At 40.9% G+C, this 21,538-nt stretch overlaps 1 protein-coding gene across 4 annotated transcripts in view; it reads left to right on the plus strand.

Annotated features, from left to right (window-relative positions):
* MTUS1 (microtubule associated scaffold protein 1) overlaps positions 1-21,538 on the plus strand; it is a 139,561-nt gene that overhangs the window by 87,977 nt on the left and 30,046 nt on the right. For all 4 annotated transcript variants that reach the window (XM_064149055.1, XM_064149052.1, XM_064149056.1 and 1 more), the window contains one exon: positions 17,630-17,847. In XM_064149055.1, the coding sequence (XP_064005125.1) occupies positions 17,630-17,847 (218 nt within the window). The remainder of the gene's footprint in view (positions 1-17,629; positions 17,848-21,538) is intronic.

Genomic DNA, 21,538 nt, shown 5'->3' on the forward strand with positions numbered 1-21,538 from the left:
AAAAAAATATTTGTAGCATCTTTAATTAAATACGACTGTCTGCTAAGTACTGTGGTGGCAGTACGGAAAAGATAGAGACCAGTCTGGTCACACTGATTGCAATTGATGGCAAGAGGTGACAGTTTCTGTTTATAGAAACTGGCTCTTAATTTAGTGTCATGTAATGAAACAGCTTCTGCACTGGTTTTGGTATTTTGAAAGAATTCTGATCCCAGAGTAGCAGGCTGAAGTTGATCAAGTTGATACTGCTAGGAAGAGTGCTGGTATTTCACCAAATATTGTACCAAAACTAACTTGAAAAATTATCTGTCAGCAGTCCCCATCCCTTATATTCCCTGAGAACAAAATACAGTGAAGACTGCATTGGTCAAGCTGTTTGGCTTGCTGAGATCATCTTTAGCTCTAATAGGTCTAGAGAAGAACAATCTGCTCTCTGTGGACCAATGGAATAGTGTGGTTGTCAGAAAGATTTGGCTGAATTAAATCTTATTTTTGAGAGGCCATTAAGCAGTTGATCTTTAACACAGTAATAATGGTAAGCTAGCATTGTGGAGTTATTGATGACTTAGACTACAGTTGTGTAACCAGCACCTATCTAACCATGTTGAGTTCCAGTGCTCTTCCCCATTACTTTGTCTGGTTCATGGAGTGTCACTTCTGTTCTCCATGCTACAGGGAGAAGAAAATATTTGGTCTTCTGAAAAGTGAAAGCATCAGCAGTACAACTTTTTTTTTTTTTAATTTGGAAAACAAATTCAATTTCACAGAATGAAAGAATTATTTGAGCTGGAATAAACCTTAAAGACCATCTAGTTCCAAACTCCCTGCCATGGGCAGGGGCACCTTATGTTAGACCAGACTGCTTAAGGTCCCACCCAGCCTGGCCTTGAACACCTCCAAGGAGAGGGCATCCATGACCTCTCCAGGCAACTTGTTCCAGTGTCTTGCCAGCCTAACTGTAAAGAATTTCTTGCTAATAGTCCAGTCTAAATCTACATTCCTCAACTTTTAAGCCATTCTTTCTCATCCTATTAGAACAAGCACTTTTAAAAAGTCCCTTCTCAGCTTTCTTGTAGGCCCCTTTCAGGCACTGGAAGGCCACTATAGGGTCTCTCTGGGGCAGCTTTTTTCCAGGCTGAACAGCCACAGCTCTTGTAGCCTGTCCTCATACTCAAACATAGAAATAATCCACCTTAAATAACCTGGTTTGTATCTGTCTGAGGTATTTCTTTACAGTTGCTATTTATGAATGTTCCATTGGTATCACCTTCACTGATGTCTGGTGGTTGTAGTGGGGCACTAATAATTCTGTATCTTGTGTTCATCTCCTTGCTAAATTTAGCTTTGCTACATCTTGTCATGGTATTATGCTCCTTTATATATTTATAGCAAGCAAAAAGTCTTTGAGATGCTTGTGTAAACACTTTGTATGTGTTGTTCTGGAAATACTTAGGCAGGAAACAAGACAGCTGGGAACATCTGTGATGAAATTCTTTTAGTGAAAGCTCATCCTTTTAAAGAGAACTAGCAGTCTGTCAGTAGAAAATTAGGGATAATACTCATTAATGATTTCTTTAGTAATATTTTTAGACTCCCAGGCATTTCAGTGACCTTCATTTTTATCTGTTTGTGAATATTGTTAATATCAGTAACACCTGAGATACTAAAAATTTGTGTTTACTGCAAGAATATACTTTATGCTAAGCCTTTTCAGATATCTGAAGTAGTAAAGCAGGGACATAAAAAATATTTACAGCAGAAGAATGGTTGAAGTTACTTACAAAACCAGTTGCAATTTATTATACTCCAAACAACTTTGCTTTTCTTAGCCATAAGCATGGGCCACTCGTTGTCCAGTCAGTATAAAATCAAAGCTTGTATATTTCCACAAATACTGCTATGCAATCTTGCTTAATTTGCTTGTCAAATGAAGAAATTTTTCCACTTGAAAAAAAAAAGGTTCTACTATGAAATGAATAGTATGATGTCTTTAAACCTGTATTCCTGTGCTTCAGGAAGGACTTCTTAGCTAGGGCATAGGTTCAAAGATGACAAGACGCATGTGTAATGCGCAGTCAATATTTTGCTTGCTGCAGTTGTTAAGGTTACTAGTGGAAGTGTTTGTAGTTAGAAATCTTTCGAAGGGATTAGTCTCACATAGAGATTTTGATCTTTGCAGTAAGTTATGGTATACCCCAGTGAAGACTGCAGTTACCTGAGATACCAGTTTGTCAAGAGAGCCTTCTTTCCTTCCCTCCCTGCCCACTGCCCAACTAAGATAAGATGCAAGTCTTCCGTTTGTTTTTTTTTTAGCTTAGACAGAAGAGACTTGAGGGAACATTAAATGCTAAAAATGATGTGTTTAATGTTTTAAATCTCCTGCACAGAAACTGCTGCTCTCCACAGCAGGCACCGCAAGCAATCACTCCATGAGATGAGAGCTGGTAGTTCTCAGGTAGCTATTGCCCAAGGCATACTTTGGTTAGAAGCCATTGGGAAGAGAGGTCTTAACTTCCAGGTGTAGCAAGCAGTAGAAGGACTGTGTGCTTCCCAGAGGGTGGGGACATTATATCTTGCGGCTAAGAAAAGCACTGGGTGCTGCCTTGTTCCCTGTTTTGTTTTCATCTTGGCAAGATGTTTTCACATCTTGCTGTCAGGCTATTCCTGAAACAATGGTGTGCAGTGTTCTGAGCATGTCCCTGGGGAGACATCTTTGATGCTCAATAAGAGGAAAACAATTAAATATAACAGGAAAGACACAAACAGGTCCTGAACTATGATGTGATTAATGCCAGCAGCTGTAGTTGTGTGCCTTTTGAAAGGGGCATATAGAAGCAGCATTTATTGCTAGTATAGGGCGCTTGTGTTGCCATATCTGTGATTCTGTGATCTTCTGCCTTTTGCTTGCATTGAAGCATGTAAGATTGAGTTCACGTGGATGATTTTAACCAGCAGCAACTGAAGTGGTTCTTTTAAGATGCTGTTTTATTCTGTGACCCAACAAATTGTGTTTCACAGCTAGGGTAACTTGAAGGTACCATTTCAAGGTTAGACATGTGTTCAATTGTGTTGCTGCTTCCTAAAATACATTTTCCTATAACTGTGACTTTATCTCACTTTGAGTGCTTACCTTTTCCTTCATTCTGCAGAGTCTTTATTTGAGTTTAATATTGATATGGGTAGTCACAAGGATGAATGGCACAGGTTCTTAAGCTGTAAATTGGAATAATAATACATCAATTACAAAAATCAACTTGTGCTATGTGTACCAACCCAGTGGAGATGAGTATGTGCCAATATCAAGTGCCTTGGAAGAATGGTACTGATTTAGGATAACAAGTCTTAACCAAACTATGAAACAGTTATAAAAATAGATAATCCTCTAGTTACCTGTAGTAAAAAAATAGTGCAACATGCCTTATGTGATCTTCCAGACACGCCAAGGTAGTCCTCTGCAAATAGGGTAAATGTACACCTCTGCTCTGTTGTGTGGAAACTACAGTTATGGAGAAACACCTGATTTTTGGTACTGAACCTGAACTCCTAAAGTGAAGTCAGTGCAGCTGGGAAGGAGCAGTCAGTTGGGTTGCCGCTTTGGACTGCGATTAAAACAAACAGAGATATTGATGGAAAAAAGGTCGTTGGACAATACTGTAGTGAGCAATGCTGAAAATGCTGCATAGCTCCTAAGAGCTCTAGGACTGATTCTTGAAGGGATTTAGAAAGTTAAACACTTTATCAGTTCATTTCCATTGTGCAAGCTGGATCGTGGCTGAATAGTTTATTCAGGTTTTTAATCTGTAGGCGAATTTCACATCCTAGCTCAGTCTCTGAATTCTTTTGTCATCCATTTTATATTCAGAAGCTTGATACTTCTGTAAAAAGTAAATCTGTATGTACTAAAAGGAGAATTGGGATGTTTACTAATTTGTAACTTGAAATTGCTAACTGCAGTTATCTCTTTTAGGAAAATGTTAGAATTTACTGTTTTAGTGATCTTTTGCTAGATAAAATATGATTATTTTGGGTGACTTGAGTGCTTAGAGTGCTTCCTGTATGTTTATAAATGCTATTGCTTCTCTTTTTCAAGAGCAAGATCAGTAAATTCGAGTCTAATATGGATTTGTTTTTAAATGGATGTAGACTTTTATAAACACAGGAAGCTGCTCCTGGATACTTTCAGAAAACATATTCATAGAAAAGCAGTAATACAAAATACAACCAAGGCTCAGGAAGCTCTTTAAATTCCCACTGTCTGTCCTACTTTCTCTTTCATAATATCCTTTAGGCAGCATTTCAGTGCCACACTTAAGTCAGTGACATTTGTTACAGTCATATAACATCAGCTCATACTAGTGTGATTGAATAAATAGCTTCTGAGTTCAAACTAAAAGCCACTCTATCCTCTCCATCTCAGCTGCAGATACTGCACAAGAAATGCTGTTGCATATTAGTGTGCTGGTCTTATGATGCAAAAAATGTATTTTGCAGGTTTCCTTTGTACAGTCAATTTCAAGGAAAGATTATGGTTCTTTGCAAGTCACTGAGCCTTAAATAGACTGTGAAAGACTGAGTAATTCAGAAAAACTAGAAAGAAAGAATAAATTCTTGAATCTGGCCTTAAACTGGGTTGATAAATGTTCTGATGGTTATGAAGGAAGAATCACTCTATTGAATTCAAGGCAGGCACAACTGATGAAGTTGGGTGATTCAGTTAAATTTCTAAGTTAGTTCTGGATGGGTTGGTTGGGGATTTTTGCCTGTATTGTAACAAAGTAAACCTTAGTTAAGTGCATAAGCAAAAAGTGTCTAAGTCAAAGACTTAATTCCATATGCTACAAGAATCCTGTCATGCAGTTATCTGCTGAAATCTGGGGTTGTGGGAGCCAAGTTTGATACACAGATCTGGAGTAAATTTATGATGCAAAATGTTAACCTCTACTAAATGGATTTGTTAGTAGCAGTATCTCCCACTTACTTCATGTTTAGTCCCACCATATTTAGAATGCTCAGTAGACCTTTTGTAAAGAAGCAAGTTTAAGAAGTTGTAGCCAAATAGTTAAGCTGCCTATATACCTGACTTCTCAGAATACAAAAGGCTGCCATGCATGTGTGAGAGTGGGAAAAAACAATTACTCAGGTACCCTGTTAGTATCTGCATGAGATATGTGTCATGTAGAGAGGTTATAGTCAGTGATTTAATCTGTGTGAAGTTTGAGATGGAGGTTAAGTTATCATGTGGAAAAAAAATGCAGGGGAGTTTTGTGGTAAGACTTGAAACAGTTGAGCAGTCTGGTGAAATGTCTTTTATGTCTAAGTACTGTTTACCTTCTCCCAACTAGGAGCTATGTAAATAGTTTCTGGAGACTTCTTCCAGCCCTGTTTCTGATGCTTGAGCGTGGTAGGTGGGCTACAGTATTAGGGAAGGAATAAGTTCAAGCCCTGCAGCTCATGGCTTCTTCCTTTCTGGCTCTTCTTCAGCCTTTCCAACCCCTCAATCACACGTGAAACATGGGCTCTTCTGAAAGGCTAGAAGAGGAGAAAGGTCTTGACATTGTTCTGCTCTCTGTGCCATGTGATGGTTCCCTACACATGTGGATATGTTGCAGGCTTCTTGTAACACCACACACACACTGTCCCCACTAAGTCTTTTCCTGAATGTAAAGGTACCACACACCCCCTTATCAGGAAGTAGGGAAATGGGCAGCCCTGGGCAGGAGACCTTATGGTAGCTTTCCAGTACTTAAATGGAGCCAACAGGAAGGATGGGGAAGGACTCTTTATCAGGGAGTGTAGGGATAGGATGAGGGGTAATGGCTTCAAACTGGAAAAATGTATATCTGGATCAGATACTAGGAAGAAATTATTCATTGAGGGTGGTGAGGCACTGAAAGAGATTGCCTAAAGAAGTTGTGGATGCCCCATCTCTGGAAGTGTTCAAGGCCAGGTTGACAAGGGCTTTGAGCAACATGCTCTAGTAGATGTCCGTGCCCATGACCAGGTGTGTCTTTAAGGTGCCTTCTAAACTAAACTGTTCTGTGATTGTGGGAGTGTATCCAAGAAGAATGTGGAGGTAAGAAGGGATCAGGATTTCCACTGGTGTGACAATTAATGGGATCTGGTAAGGGCTTGCAGACAGTGTGAAGTAAGCATAGTGGAATTCCCTCTACCATTTGACTCTGGATCCTGACAGAGGCTGCATAATAAAGGGCAAAAATATGCTGTGTCCTGTACTTGAGATGAAGCAGTAGAGGGCACCAGACTACAAGGAGCAATTTCTTGTACAGGAGGTGGAAATGGAAAGAAAAGACAGAGGAGAGGAAATAGGAGCAAGGAGGGGTGAAAAACATCAATGTTCAACATAACTCTGCACTTGGTTCTTTGGGCAGGTGTGTGTTTTTGGGAATGGGGAAGGGAGAGGGGATAATAGAGTGTCTGCCACTTGTTTAGTGGCCCTAACCCTTGACAGTGCATTAGCTAGGTGAAAACCTAACTCTGTTCTAGGTGTTATAGTTCCACTAAGCTTGACTAAATATAATGTGAACGCAATGTTAAGACAAAATCAGTTTGTATGTAAGTGTTCAGAACTCAGCCAGTGCTTCTGTAAGATAGCCCCATGGTACCTAAGTGAAAAGTGTTATGGCACAAGGCTGAGATTTCAGAGTATTAGTCAGGCTTGCACATGTACCATGTGTTTATCAGACCTCTGTCTGACACACTAATTACACACTTAATGTTCAAGTCTGGGACTTCTTAAATCCTTTGTGAAATGTGACTTGTGGGGATTATCCCTTCCAATCTTCTAATCTGCTAGAAAATTTCAGACTGTTTTGAAGTGCTTCTTAAATTCTTATCTACCATCATCACTGACTTTGCCAATGCACTGCTTCTAGGGTTGACCAAACGTGTAGCCATTTGACATCCTTTCACCTGGTACTGACTTTGTCATCGTCATCAAGACTAGAATGTCAGTCCACCAGCTGCAAGTGAGCTGGCAAATGTGTAATGCTAAGAGTGCAGAGCAGAGTTCAGGAGAGTCATGATGACCAACTTTCTTCAAAACTTGCTTTTTGAAAAATGCATAAGCTGCTTGATCAGGGATTAGTAGTGATTACAGGAGCTGAGCTACACCTTGTCTCTGTGCTTTTGTTTTTGAAGGCCACCAGCAAATTGAAAGTAATGCATTTACTCTGATGTAGTTTAGGTATCTTTACAAATGTCACCATCTACTTCCTTGCTCCAGAGTAAGGATAATGTATACTTTAAAAACATAAATTACAATCTTCAGAAGTGTGAGAGAGCCTTATACAACATGGAGATTCTCTGTGCTTAATGAGTAAGCAACAGGTCATACCAAAGTACTGTCAAATGAACATGTGTGTCATTAATGTGCTTCTTCCTCTATGGGAAACGTGCTGTGTTCAGGCAGTCAGTAGTGCATTTGACAGTGTCCTAAAACAGTTGTACAAGCTTAGGAGCTGTATTCCATAGGACAGGTGACACCTAAGGGTAACAAAGACACATGGTGCTAATCACTTGGATGAAGGTGTACTTTTGCTTGAGAAACACTGAGGCCTTAATGGATGGCTAATTGGTTTGTACCCACACGGAACTTGGTTCAAAGGCTGCCATAAGGGTAAGAGTTTGTTGGGCTAGGAATTGGAAAGATTATGTACTGAGGCTTATCTGGGAACATTATTGCAATGCCATGCTTGGATTGCTGGTGTTTTGCTTTCCTGGCATTCATTACTGGCCCCAGCCTCTCTTGCTGGTAGTGGCATGCTTATGACTCAACAGGAAAGGTCCAGACCCTTACACTGTGAGGCAGAGGGCTTGCTACACACTGTGGGTTATCAAAGAGCCTGAAAGAGTTTGAAGTGTAGGATCAACTAGCAATGAGTAGGTTCACATCTGGCTTAAGAAGAACTCTGGAGCAGGAGTTAAGGACTGCTCAGGGTTGCTGAGCCTTTGTGGATTGTACAACAGCTCTCTTAGAAAGGTATGCAGTGGGAAAACTGGCCTTACTTGGTATCTCTTGGTTTCTTCCCATCATCCTGAATTTGTGGTTTCCTTCTCCACCTTTCTCTGTGTGAAAATGGCACCCTTGGTTCACATCCTCCATTTGTTCTGTCAACAAGCAGGAAGCTAATAAAAGCTGCATGTGGTATGCTACATTTTCTGGGTAACAGCTCTAGGCTGCAGTACTCTGGTGTGGTTCAAAGCCATTTGGCTTCTTACCTACTAGTTGGCATTGTAACGGATAGGGAAGCATTGGACATGCTAATAGGTTCTGCCTCAGCAGAGACTTGCTCCTGCCAGTGTGAAACCCAGTATGACCAGTGCTGCAAGATATGTGTGCTAAGCATGCAGTTAAAACATTCTACAGGCACAGAACTCTTTGAAGTATGTACATACATCTGAGACTTCCCTTTCCTTTCTGCCATTCTCTGTATAAAGAAAATATGCAGTCTTGTGGCTAGAAATGAGGAACAAAAAGAGATTTCAAGTGCTGTACTGGGGCTGAAAGTCAGTGTGATGTAATGCTGTAAGTAAATGGAGAATAGGCATGAGAGGACAGACAGACTTCAGAAACAGTACTTCAGGCTGCATGCTTGGAATATGTGATGATTCTGCACTTCTCCTCCAGGCTGTACTAGCATTTAAGGAAAAATGTGCTGAAAAACGTTTTATTTCTGCAAAGAAAGGCAGATGGAGTTTTGCTGTGTATGTTTTAACCCTGCTTTGTCAGTTTAAGCATCTGGGTCAGATTCTACCTGCCTGCAGTTAAATCTTGATCGGTTCCTGCAAACATTTTAAAAGCCTCTGTGATGGTTTCTCTTTGTTTCGTTCAGAATAGGTTGAAAAGGGTTTGGTGGCAGCTAAGATAAGCTGATGTTCCTGGACATGGACTAGTGACTGCCCCTAAAGAAGGGAATCTCAAGATGTTACAGTAGAAGTGAAGGAAAGGAGGGAAAAGCATGTAGTTGTCTGGAGCTTCAGACCATGTTGATGGCGGGGCGGGGGGGGGGGGGGCGGAGATTGTGATACAAGATAAGAGTGCTGTTTCTGAGACAAGATCAGCTGAATAAGAAGCTAGAAGAGTTTTTGAGGTATACCATCATCTTCAGAATTTCAGTTTTGCAAATCATGCAGGCACAACTCCGAAAAATGAAATCACTTTCCTGTGAACTGGAACTGGCTCATGGCTGGCATGCTTAATGTATGAACAGAGCAAGTTGGGACTGTCTGCACCAGCTTACACAGGCAGGCTTAAGGCAGAGCCTAGAAACAGAAGATTACTTATTCAGGAATCTGCATTTGTGTAGTCACCAGCCTCTACTGTGAGGCACATTAGGAAGAAGCATGTTCACCACTTGCTCAGCTGCATGCGGGTAAAATTTATAGTTGACCAAGCTATGGATGGAGTAACTCAGGAGTTGGGAGACTTCCATCCAAGTTTAGCTTATCAAGCCCTCTGCAGAGACCATTAATTTAGTTTTGTGACTGCTTTCCCTCTATATTTGTCTGAAGCTGCTTCATGGGTTTATACCCCAGAGCAGCTTTGAAAGAACTTAAGGTGACAATTTACAGCTAGCCAAATTTCCAGGTCCTCTCAAAGATAATTAAACCCAACAGTTTCCTTATTTCTGTGGATGTTCTCAAGTCTTCCTCTTTGAAGTGTCGTAGCTTGTCAGAAGGGAAACTTGAAAATCAAAGCCATGAAATCAAATGGTTGATCAGCCTTTCTGCTGCATTGCTCCAATAGCTCATATGCCTTGCAGCAGGGGGTAAGATGAGGAGAAGGATGGTGGTTTTTTTTTAAGGATGTAGAGTGGTGGTTTTTTTAAGGATGCAGAACTAGCTGTGTAAAGATTAACAAGGTGAAGTTATGTATTCACTCATGAGTTCAGATGTGATAGTGAGATTTGATAACTCCTGAAGGGAAAAAAACCCAGAATCAGACCTGTGGGGCATGCAGTAGTACATCAATGGGACAAGCTCACTTACAGGAGGAAAAGATCAAGGCATGTGGAGTAGAGGTCAGGAGTGTAAGTGTGTGTACTTCAAGGTCTAACAAAACCAAGTGGACCTTAAAATGTAATGTTTATCAGTGTATTTGTAGAAATTGAACTCCCCTGAGCACAGTTAAGTGTCTTTCATGACTGTTAATATTGTACAGGATGGATGTTTTGTAATGCTTTCCACAAGTTGGGTCAGTGTGTGGTGTGGGATGTGTTGGCAACATTTCTTTGCCTTCCTTTCAGTAATTGAATTGTAGTTTGGCTGGTTTCATAAATCTGAGTATGTATCTTGTTTGTGAGAGCGTATTCTTGTACAAGTGTTTTTTCCTGTTCCATATGGCAAGTAATCTGTTCTGCAGCCTTCTCTAGACCATACTCTTTTTCTCTTCATTTTTAATTTGGCCTTTCTCATTAATTCTCAAGCTTCTTTGCCAGCCTAACACCAAGAATTCCAAAGATGAGGCTACTTTTTTTTTCTTATGTTTTGATGTTTTATTGCAATGGGGAAGTGTTCAGTTACTATCTGTAACTAGTTGTAAATGAGACTCTTTGAAAAAAGGAAAAGTCAATGTATAGAAGCAGCTAGGTGCTTCCTCTCGTGTTTGAAAGGTGAAAACATCAGCCTGTTGCTTTAAGGCAGTCCTACTTGCACAAATTGGTCATCCATACAGAATTTGAAACCAGCCTGGCAATGTAAGAGATTTTTCTTTATGATTGACTTTAAGCTTTGTGTCAACTCTTAGTATTTTAAATTTGCTGTATTGCTTAATGCTGTAAAATAGAACTGTTACTGTGGTTTAGTAACTTTCTGTGTTGACTTCAAAACTCTGCATGCATTTCTTCAGATTTTTTTTTCACTTCAGGGATTTTATGCTTGTAATATTTGCGCTATAGAAATGGGGATGGTTTGTGTTTGCTGGTAGCATAAAGGATTTCTGTGTTTTCAGAAAGAAGAAGAAAGACTTTAAAAGCAATAAACGTAAATAAATGAACGATACAAAAAAATCCCAAACAGTCAAAAACAGCAACAGAAAAAGCCCCCTGAACATCCCACCCAAATAGGCCAGATTTTATTTCGGTAGGGTTTGCATCTTTTTTCTCTAATATACTCTTGAGGGGAAATCCTCATCAGTGTTTGACTTCTGTTATTGTATGAGATCAGGAGATCCTTCACTGAAGTAGGGGAAAACATTAAAATACCCGAACTTCTCAAGAGTAGAGACAGTGTAGTTGGAGCAAAAGCAGCAGGAACTGGTAATTCCCAGAGCATGAATTCTGGCTTGGGAAGGTGAAAACTATTGTTTGTGTGTCATTTGCTAAGTATTCCTGTTGAAAGATAGGCTGTGAACTTCAGAGTACCATCGTTCTCTGTAGACTTTCAGTTTGCTTTGCAGTGTGTACTCACAGATGTATTTTTAGGTAGATTTTTGAAGACTGTCTTCCAGAGTGCAGAAAGGCCAAGGAAAGCTGCCTGGAAGCTATGTGAAGAAGGTGACCTTCCACATCACTGGAGTCCCTAGAGATTAAATCTCTCAGTTTGAGTGAGGAACATAACAAGCAGACTGATTACATTCCAGGTGGAATGAATATTTTCATATAGAGCAGGATGTATTTCCACGGAGAGCTTTTCTTCACAGCTTATTATATTACAGCAGAGAACACTTGGCAATCAGAGAGGGTGCACATGTGTAGAAAGAACAGTGAGGCTCTTGGGGCTGCCAGGAAGTTAGATCTTGGGTGGTTACATCAATAAGCCTGGTGAATACAATCCCTCTAACAGAGAGATCCATTCTACACCTGTGTCATAGTAGAACCAGTGGAAATCAATTCCACTGGATTGCAGTTTGCTGATGGGAGGTGTCTGATAGGGTCTTTGCAGCCCTTCACCTCCATTTGTGAGATGATTTTTTTTCTAGGAACCACTAAGGTATGGTGAAGGTTGGAATGAAGTGTTATATTGCTCACCTGAATTACTGCAAGTCTTGGTCTAGGGCTGTGGAAATACTGCTGGTGCTCATATCTGGCACTCTTTACCTAAATCTTTTGTCAAAGATGTTACCTGAATTCAGACTTCAGATTGTGCTTCTGCAGTCTGTTTTGTGTGCTGGTCCTTAGTGGTAACTGTATGTAACTAATGCTCAGGAGATCTTGGAATAGCTGTCCAGCTAGAAATGGGGCAAGGGGCTGAAAGAGGAAGAAACTACACCTTCAGCCTGGAGCTGTGCTGGGAAAAATCTCATCAGAGATTTCTGACCACCTAGCAGGTGCTACAGAGACCTGGAAAAAAGCTCCACCACTGGCATTGTGTCCTTTAGGGGCTGTGATACCACTGTGATAGCAAGACAGGGGATACCTGCAAATTGCAAGGCACTCTGTGTGGACAACGTGTCTCTGATACCTTCCTGGTCCTAGGAATGTGCCTGCTCTAGTGTAGGAGGTGAACTGGAGAGTGCACAGTAAACTTTCATTGCAAGCTCTGAATGCTGGGTGTTATGCTGAGTACCAGCTCACCCCTTTGAAGGCAGATCTTGACTCCTTCGGTCGAGCAAGATCTAGGTTGTGTTCCCTTTTATTTTTTGTCCCAAATTGCATCCAAGGGCTGGGTAATTAAGCTCCTGTGTACCACAACAGCTGACAGCCTGGTGTCATTAATCTACCAGGCTTTACATAGAGCCCAGACCAATTACAAGTTTTGTGCTTAAACGGTAAGAAACAATGTATTTTACATAGCTAACACAGACCTGGTAGCTGCAAGGCAGCATCCTTAATGTGCCAAAAATAACTCATTAGTCAGTTTTCCCATGTTGCTGTGGTAACTGTTTATTGTTTATGGGCTAGGGGGTTTCCTCAGGACCTGGGTTGTTCTAAAGACTGATAAAAGAGCATGGCTAGATATGGGAATGGGGAGAGCATTCAGCAGGATTAGATGATGTCTGAGGTGCTCACAGGTCTACTCCTTAACCCTCACTGCAACCATTAGCAAAAGGACAGGTGCATAATCAGTGTGTTGAATATACAATTGTAATAACTAGGCACTGTTGAGCTGTTTGGTTTTCATCTCCTGCAGGCAATTCTGGCTCCTTTTGAGCCTTTGTGTTGGAAAGAAAGGGCCATTGCCGCCTTGCAGTGTTTGAGAGTGTTGCAACAAAGCCGGTTACTGATGCCCAGGCATACTTTTATTGATGCGCAGATCAAATGAGTGTTGGGAGTGGCTTTTGGGGTGACGTCCCACCTACAGTGATGTCAGCAAAAGATTTTAAAAAATTCAGGTGTGGCATAATCTGCCAATTAAACTGATTAGTGCTCTGGCTCAGTCCTCAGAAGGAGCTCTGCCTTCAGAGCCTTGCTTATTCAAGTATTTTATTTCCTGCCTTTGCCTCACCTTGTGCTAGACTTCTGCCTAGTACTTTTCGTTGCAGCATGCTGTAAACTGAGGTAGGATATCAAACCAAGGGCAATGTACCAGCTCTCTGTCCGTCTGGGGAAATCTGCTACCAGCTCACGAGTGTCCTTGACTGCTTGGAAGCTGTGACGCTGGAATAGGTCCTGCAATTCCTGTGGATTTGGGATGGAGTGCCTTGCTGCTCTGTTAGCAGAAGTGAAAGCTAGTCAAGAGGCAATGCAGGCTGGACAGAAGGAACTAAAGCATGATGTGGAAACGTCTCAGAAGGAAATCAGAACAGTGTTAGCACTGCAGAGGAGTCAGCAACAAGTGAAAGAAGATCTCAAAGCAGAGGTGAAGTCCAGTCACTTGGATATAAAAACTGTGCTTGAGGAAATCCAGCGAGTAAGAGAAGAAATGGAAACTCGATTAAATACTCAAGCTGATCTGGTCTTACTGATTAAAGAAGTGAGCACTAACCTAACATGTGTAGACAAGGCTTTCCAGAAAATGGAGGAGAGGCAGAGAGTTTTTACCAGCTTGCATCTTCCTACAAGAGAAAATGTCGAGCAAGGCTGTTTCTTTGAAAGATGCTTACACAACACACAGAGAGGTTTTGAAAAACCTGTGGAAGCTAACAGTTTGGATGAGGAATGTGAAAAGAAGGTTCTTAGGGGTAAGAAAACGGTGACTGCAGAAGTGTGGGGAGAGAAGTGAGGCTGTTCCTATTTGTGCCTGTCAAGTAGCTTGTTTAAGCTGTGTGGAATTCTTTTAAGAAATGTTTGCATGGGTTTGGGTTTTTTTTTAATTTAATCCTTTGCTTAAAGAAAATTTCTTGCTAGCACAGATGTTAGTGCACAGATCTTCCTAGCAGGTGCTGTGACAGGCAAAGAAAGGCTTTATGTTGGACCTGCAAACCAGTAAGTAGGTGTTAGATGTTTCATCTGGTAATCCAGCACAGCAGAGTACAAGATAGGGAGGTTCATGAAGTTGGCAGTACCGGGCAAGCTCTGAGATCTCCAGTCAAGTATGGGCAATAACCCAGCACTTAAATAGAACTTTGTAGAGTAGGGTGTGTTTCGTAGGCAGTGGTGTATTTCTTGCTGCTCAACACCTAACTGAAGCAGCTACACATGGGAAACAGTTTGCTCTGTGGAGAAGCTTTGAATGGGCCTATTCTCCCCAAAGAACTGCAGCCAGCTGCTGCCATCCAAGTAGCAACTGTAGAGAATGTGGAAGGATTTTTGAACCTTCTCCAAAGTCATGGGATGTTCTTTTTGCCAGCAAGATATTAAACCTTCTGTGAATGATGCAGTGGCCAAAAGAAAAGGCTTAGTCTTTGCTAAATCGCTGCTAATTTTTTCTTCTTTTTTTCTTTTAGTTGTGTGAAGGAGAATAGGGCAGATGGTGATTCTCTCTGGTTACTGCACTACCTGCTCCACTAAACATCTGAATTTTAGCCTTCAGAGACAGTACTTCAGCTGGACTGGGGACAGTGTTTGCTTTTGAGACTGTTGGAGAGGAGTAGGTCAGAACCCAACTTGCAGGTGGAAATGTTCTGCTTTACAAGCCTGACTATATAAAGGTGACAAGTAAGAAAGCAGAAGTGAAGAGGACCTGGGCTACTGACCAGTACTGTCTTTAAACTAGAGCCCAGCACTGATGTGTTGCATCTGATTAGACCTGCAGTCTTTTGTTTTAAAGAAAACGTGACTTTTGTTTCGACACAACAACTTGCTTCTATACAAATCTGGAAACAATCTGTCATTGCCCAGAGGTACACAGGCCATAAATAAGCATTGGAGTGTCACTGGTGTTAATCTGCAGAGGCAGCTCATGCTACAGAGGGCTCATGCTAGCAGAGAAATGCTTTTCAGTATTTGAAGTGGCTGTGTCTAGCACATATCTATGATAAAACTGCCAACAGGAATGTCTCTGAATTTCTCTAGTGCATGGGTTTTGTTCAGGTTTTTTTTAGTGTAGTATTCAAGCTTGGCTTGGTTGGATGTTTCATTGAGCTTCTAGGAAAAGACTTGGTAGTCCATGATAAAAGTAGTGGTGTGAAGCTCTCTGAACTCTGAAAGCAGTGTATATCTGGAGCCTTGTTGTTTGTGCTTGTATCACTGTATTTAAGTTAAATAACTTCATTAGGTAACAGTATATGATGTAATTTTATTCTTATTTCCCAGAATGAAAATTGTCTGCAAACATCTGTTCAGGTTTAATGCAGCTCAGTCAGGGTCAGATGGATGTAAAAGTCATTTCATATAGTTAATTAAATGATGGCATTAGCATCTGTATCAGTGAATTTACCCAGTACCCTTAAATTGAGAAGAGTGCTCTAGTTCTCTGTTTTAGTGGAGCATTCAGGAAGGGAGGTGGAATATGTGAGTAGGAGTAGATGAGCTATTAGGGCAGAGGAGGACTGACTCTACATGTTTGTTCTCTAGTTCTTGCTCTTCCCCCCTCACCTCCCCTTTCTGGATTGTTGTTCCTTCAGACTTTTGTTATTGTTTTGTTTTCTTTTTCTGAAGGAGCTTCAGAAGGTAACCAGTATTTTACCAAACACACTGTTTTTCATACAGTTGCTGCAAATCTGATGGGGTGGCTCAAATGTGAGCTGTCATTCATTTTAAAGATGTCTAGGACATGGTCTGCATTACAAGAAAATAAGTGGTCACATTTACTTAAAATAGTGGTAAAAATAAGCTAACTAGAGCTAGCAGCCAAGCTTCATCTTTAGTTCCCTGCAGATTCATATTTTGATTTGGGTTATGTTGATTATACCTTTTAACAGCTCTGCTATGGAAGTGCAGGATGTTACACTTCTAATAGGAAATATACTCTTTAACAACGTCTCTGAGCTAACTGTTCAAGTGCAGCGAAGTGCAGTTAGATTTCCAACAGTACAGGAGCATCTGACCGTGATGGAGCAGTATGCTGACAATTCTCTAGCTATGAAGGATGACAGTAAATCTTGCCTGGAGAGGATTTATTTGGAAAACAAATAGGCTCAGGAGGCATTTTATACCGGGCTCAATAAGAGAGGCACAAAAGACGTCAGTATTGTGCACAAGAAACTTGATGCTTTGGAAACAAGTGGAGTCTGCGCAAGACTGATGCATTAATGCAATAGTTCAGCATCAGTTGGACTAGTATGAATTTAGGATTGAAGGTGTTGTTATTAACACTACCTCCAGTTGTGTGATTGAACCCTGCACTTCTAGGACTATTCCTTCAGAGCCTGGGTTTCAGAAAGGATTGATGAGCAAGTACTTGTAGCTGGTTAGTCTATCCCCATGTGGGTTTTTTTTCTACACGCTGTTATTATTCTCTTCTCCAAATCACATTTCTCAGGTTTTTCACTTTATCTTGAAGAAATCTTACCAAGTTGAAACCATACAAAGTAACCTGCTTAGGTGGCTTCATTAAATTGGCAAGAGTATTTATGTATTGCATCAACTTTTTATTGCAAAAGTGTTTGCTTGTTCCCTGTGTGATCAAATGGCCCTCTCTGCACAGCAGTACTCTACTCCCTTTCCAATGTGAAGACAGCAGAGGAGCCTGTAACCTTCGTGGTGTTTACAAGTCAAGTACTGGATTATGTAATATGGTTTCCTCTGACATGAAAAGATTGTGTGCTGTGAAAGGATTGAGGTTGCAACATAACTGGAAATACTAAGTCAGCGATGTAATCCTTGGACCATGAAGAGTGGCAGGGCAAATTTGAAATTTATTGTGTTTTAAAGCAGTTTTTTAAATCTCATCCTTGTGACTGAAACTGCTGATGCTAAAAAAACAGTGCTCAGACCTGAGCTTCAGAGAGGAGAGTTTTGGCAGTGAAAGGAAGAAGTCCAAGTAAGTCTAGGGAAAATGCTTTTGAATTTGGAATATGTATTGCAAACAGAAGTCAAATTTTCAGTTAGAATTAAGTTACTGGATAGATTGGATGACAGATATCTTGCATATTATGAAAATATTTATTCAAAGCCCAGTCTGGAGAATGTGTTGAGAAGTAAACCACAGAATACCCAAAGGTGAGGATGAAGTACCAAATGTATACAATGTTATGGTGCTAGAAATAAACCTTGGATGATAGTGTTTGCTTTGCAGTATTGCTGAAATAACCCTTTCTTCTTACTGGTTTACAAGAATCTATAACTACTTTATTTTGCACTCATCTTTTATGTTTTGGTGTGTATTAATGAGTTGTTGTTTGTTTTAGTTGACAAGGGCAAGCCACGGAGTCCCAAGAGCTCATGCATACAGACTCGAGCTTCCACAGATGGGCATTCAGCTGTCACAAAGACAGCCGAGCTGACGCAGTACAAAACAAAATGTGAGAGCCAAAGTGGAATCATCCTGCAGCTGAAAAAATTCCTGACGTGCAGCAACCAGAAATTTGAAGCTTTAACAGTTGTGATCCAGCACCTGCAGTCCAAGGTAAAAGTCTCACAACTTGTCATGGAAAGGTCTGGGTTGGAAGAGATTTCTAAAGGTCTATCCAATGCCCCTGCAGTAAGCAGAGGCATCCTCTATTAGATAAGCTTTCCCTAAGCCTTGTCAAGCCTGACCTTGAATATCTCTATGGATGGGGCCTCAACTACTTTCCCAAGCAACCTGTTCCAGTGTTCCATTACTATCACAGTAAATAACTTCCTCTTAACATCCAACCTAAATCTACTCATCTCTAAAAGCTATTGCTGCTCATTCTGTCAGTGCAGAGCTTTGTGAACAGTCCCTTTCCAAGCTTCTTGTATTCTCCCTTCAAGAGCAGGAAGGCTGCTGTTGGGTGTCCCCAGAGTCTACTCTTCCCTGGTCTGAACAACTCTAGCTCCCTCAGCCTGTTCTTGTTGGGGAGGTGTTTCAGCCCCCTGATCGTTTTCCTGGTCCTCCCCTGGACCTGTTCCATCGGGTCCTATGTTGTTCTTGTCTTGACGACTCCGGACCTGGATGCAGTATTCCAGGAGAGGCCTCACCAGAGCAAAGTGGTAGAATTGCCTGTTTCAGTCTGCTGGCCACACTTCTTTTGTTGCAGACCAGGATGCCATTGGCCTTCTGGGCTGAAGGCATGCATTGTTGGCCCATGTCAGTCTTCTAATCCACCAGAACTTCCAAGTCTTTTTCTGCGAGGCTCTTTTCTATCACCTCATTCCCCAACCTCTACTGATAATGAGGATTGTTCAGCCCAGGTACAGGACCTGGCACTTGGTCTTGTTGAATCTCATGAGGTTCACCTGGACCCACCTCTCCAGGTAATAACTTCTGCCTTGAAGTTTTCTACTCCTTCTCAACAAGGGCTTCTGAAAAGATTAATATCCGTAACATCTGTGTTTCCATTCCAGTGATTTCTCTTTTCCTGTGGAGGCAGCAGTAAACCTGCTCTGGCATCACCTGGGTAGGAAGGGGGGAAAAAAACCCCACACAGGCTATGTTTTATGGCTTTCTTGCAGCTTCATATCATTTTAGTTTTGAAAAAATGTGTGGTCAGAACCCTTCAGGGTTGAGTACTTTTCCAAGTATATACTTCAAGTTCTGTCCTTGTAGGAAAGAGCAGTTTCAACAGGTAATCTGCATGACCTTGCTTTGTTACCTGACACTGGATAGAAGAGGCAGATAAGCTTTTGAGGTTCTCAAATAAAATGTGAGTTACACTGGTGTTACTTAGTGTATCCTGCATTGGTGGTGGTGTCTTCAAATGATCAGCATTTCATTAAACAAAAAATCAGAAATGTAACTGAAATTGAGTGGAATGAATAGGATGTGATCTAATTTGATTTGTTCTAGTGTATTTGATGCACTTAACGACTAAATCAGCTTGAGATTACACTCGATAGCTGTGGTCTGCTTTGAAAACTTCTGGGAGAAGAAAAAATCTGAAGTTGGGGGAATTTTAAGTTACAGATTTATGCTGCAAGAGTTGATGCCTGCTTTAATAGCAGGGTTTTTTGTTTTGTTGCAGTTATAAGTGCTGAGTTGTCATAGTATGCTGCCAGAAACATAACATTCTTGTCTGATACCTGCTTGCTCTCATCTAATCTAAAAGTACTGCACTGAAGTCCAATTCTGATTTAACTCAGTAAGAGCAGTGGCTCTGAGCTAATTTTGTGGGATTGCTTTGGGTGGGTTTTTTTTTTTTAAACTCTTGGTTGGAACACCTTAATTTGCTAAGGAACTAGTTTCAGCTCTTCAAAGCAATTTTTGATACAGGATTTTTGGATGCCTGTCAGCTAATATGAAGTTGTGAAATTTATACGTGACATTCTCACTGCTAAACTTCTGTTCAGTCTTCTAATTACTGTATAATAAGCACCTTGATTTTTTGGGTGACTTTCATAATTAGAGGTCTTGGCCTAGAGTCTTCTCTCATATTTCATATTGCAACTTATTAAAATGCAGGAATGCTTAATCAGTGTCATGTTTAACGAGAAGACAACTCTCACATTTGCTTCTTCCAGGCTATTTTGCACACTACTTAATCTAAATATGTATGTTTGTTCATTTGTGTTTTTAAGTGTTGTTGTTTTAGGGGGGGTTATTGTGGTGGTTTTTTTGGTTGGTGGGTTGTTTTTTTGATTGGTGGTGGTGTTGGTTGGGTTGTAGTTTCTTGGGTGTTTGGGTTTTTTTTTTAGAAAAACAGAGATGGTTATTCAAAAAACAAAACCAATGGGGGAAAAAACACAAAATGGGGAGGGGTGGGAAGTAACACTGAGGATGGAAGGAAGGAAGAAGTGCTTGGAGGAAATGAGTAGTTTTGCTCCTTCTTACTGTTCACTTATTCTTTTGCAGATGGAAAGAGAAAAAAAAATATATATGTGTATATATATATAAAAAAAAATAGTAATTCTGGAGAGTTAAAACCAAGCACGTGGAACTGCCCTTTGAAACTTGGTATTGAGGTTCTTTCCCAGGATAAGATAATGCTTGCTGAAGAGTCACTCTCTTACTCTTGTGTGCTTACCACAGGGATGAGCAGGACTCTTCTACCATGGTGATAGAAGGAATACTCAGAATCTGATTATGAGCCAGGGAGATTTCCTGTATGTTTTCTGGTTTTTAGGAATCACTGTGAAGAGTTGTTTGTGGTTTGTTTTAGTTTTGCCCATTGTTTAGTTTTGGTGGTGTGCTCTTGGTTGGTTTGGTTGTTTTTCCCTTTCCATTCTGGTAAGGTGTGGAGTCTGGTATAGCTACTTGAATCTCAACTGGCCATACCTCTCTTTTTCTGAAGTATCTCTGTGAGGTAACCCTTCAGTGTAGTTTTCAAACTCTTTGGGTAAACCTGTGGATAAACTTGGTTAGGATTTAGCTCATAAAGCAAGGAACTTAGACCTTAACTACTGCTGAGCCAACTGGAGATAGCTTCAGCTTTTCTGGTTTGAAAAAAAAAAAAAAAGCCAAACAAATAAACCAGAACAAAAACCAAATGAAGGCCACAACCCCACCAAAACAATCAAAAAATCACAAAAACCCCCATGCTTAGCTGATTAGATGAAGAACAAAACTGTGCTTCTATGTCTCCAGTAGAGCAGGAGTGAAGTGACACTAGGCAGTACAAACTGATAAAGGAGCTTCTTGTAACCAAAAGAAAGTCCTGGTCTGGACTTTTCTAGTGCTGGTGTGTCGCTGCAGAAGGCTGATTTAGCCTGCAACTGCCAGAAAGCTGACTCAACTGAAGAGATTCCTTTGCCAGATTAGTGACATGGACCATCCTAATGCGTGGTCAGGGACAGGGTTGAAGACAGCCTTCCTGCCTGCAGAAAAGAGCTGGAGCAAGCTATTAGGTCACTTCAAAGCTGGGCAGCTCAGCCTAAGCCTCTTGGCGAAACCAGCCTCAGCATCTCCCATTTTCCCTGCAAAGCCGAAGTTATTGGGTTGTTGATCTGTTGATTTGTTTGGGTCTGTTTTCCTGTTTGTTGTGTGTTTGGTTTGTTTTTTTTTTTCCCAAGAGGTCTCAATACAGTTTTGCACAAAAGTTTTGAGTTGCTCCTTTATGAGCTCATTTAGAATAGGAATAGTTGTGAATGGAATCAGGAGTCAGTAACAATGACTTCGGTAAAAAACGCAGCAGGCTCATCTGGAGCAAACTTGAGAGGCTGCTGTTGAAGGGTTAAATGAGATTGAGCAATGCTGCTGT

The sequence above is a fragment of the Pogoniulus pusillus genome, chromosome 9 (assembly GCF_015220805.1).
Source record: "Pogoniulus pusillus isolate bPogPus1 chromosome 9, bPogPus1.pri, whole genome shotgun sequence".
In the NCBI taxonomy this organism is placed as follows: Eukaryota; Metazoa; Chordata; class Aves; order Piciformes; family Lybiidae; genus Pogoniulus; species Pogoniulus pusillus.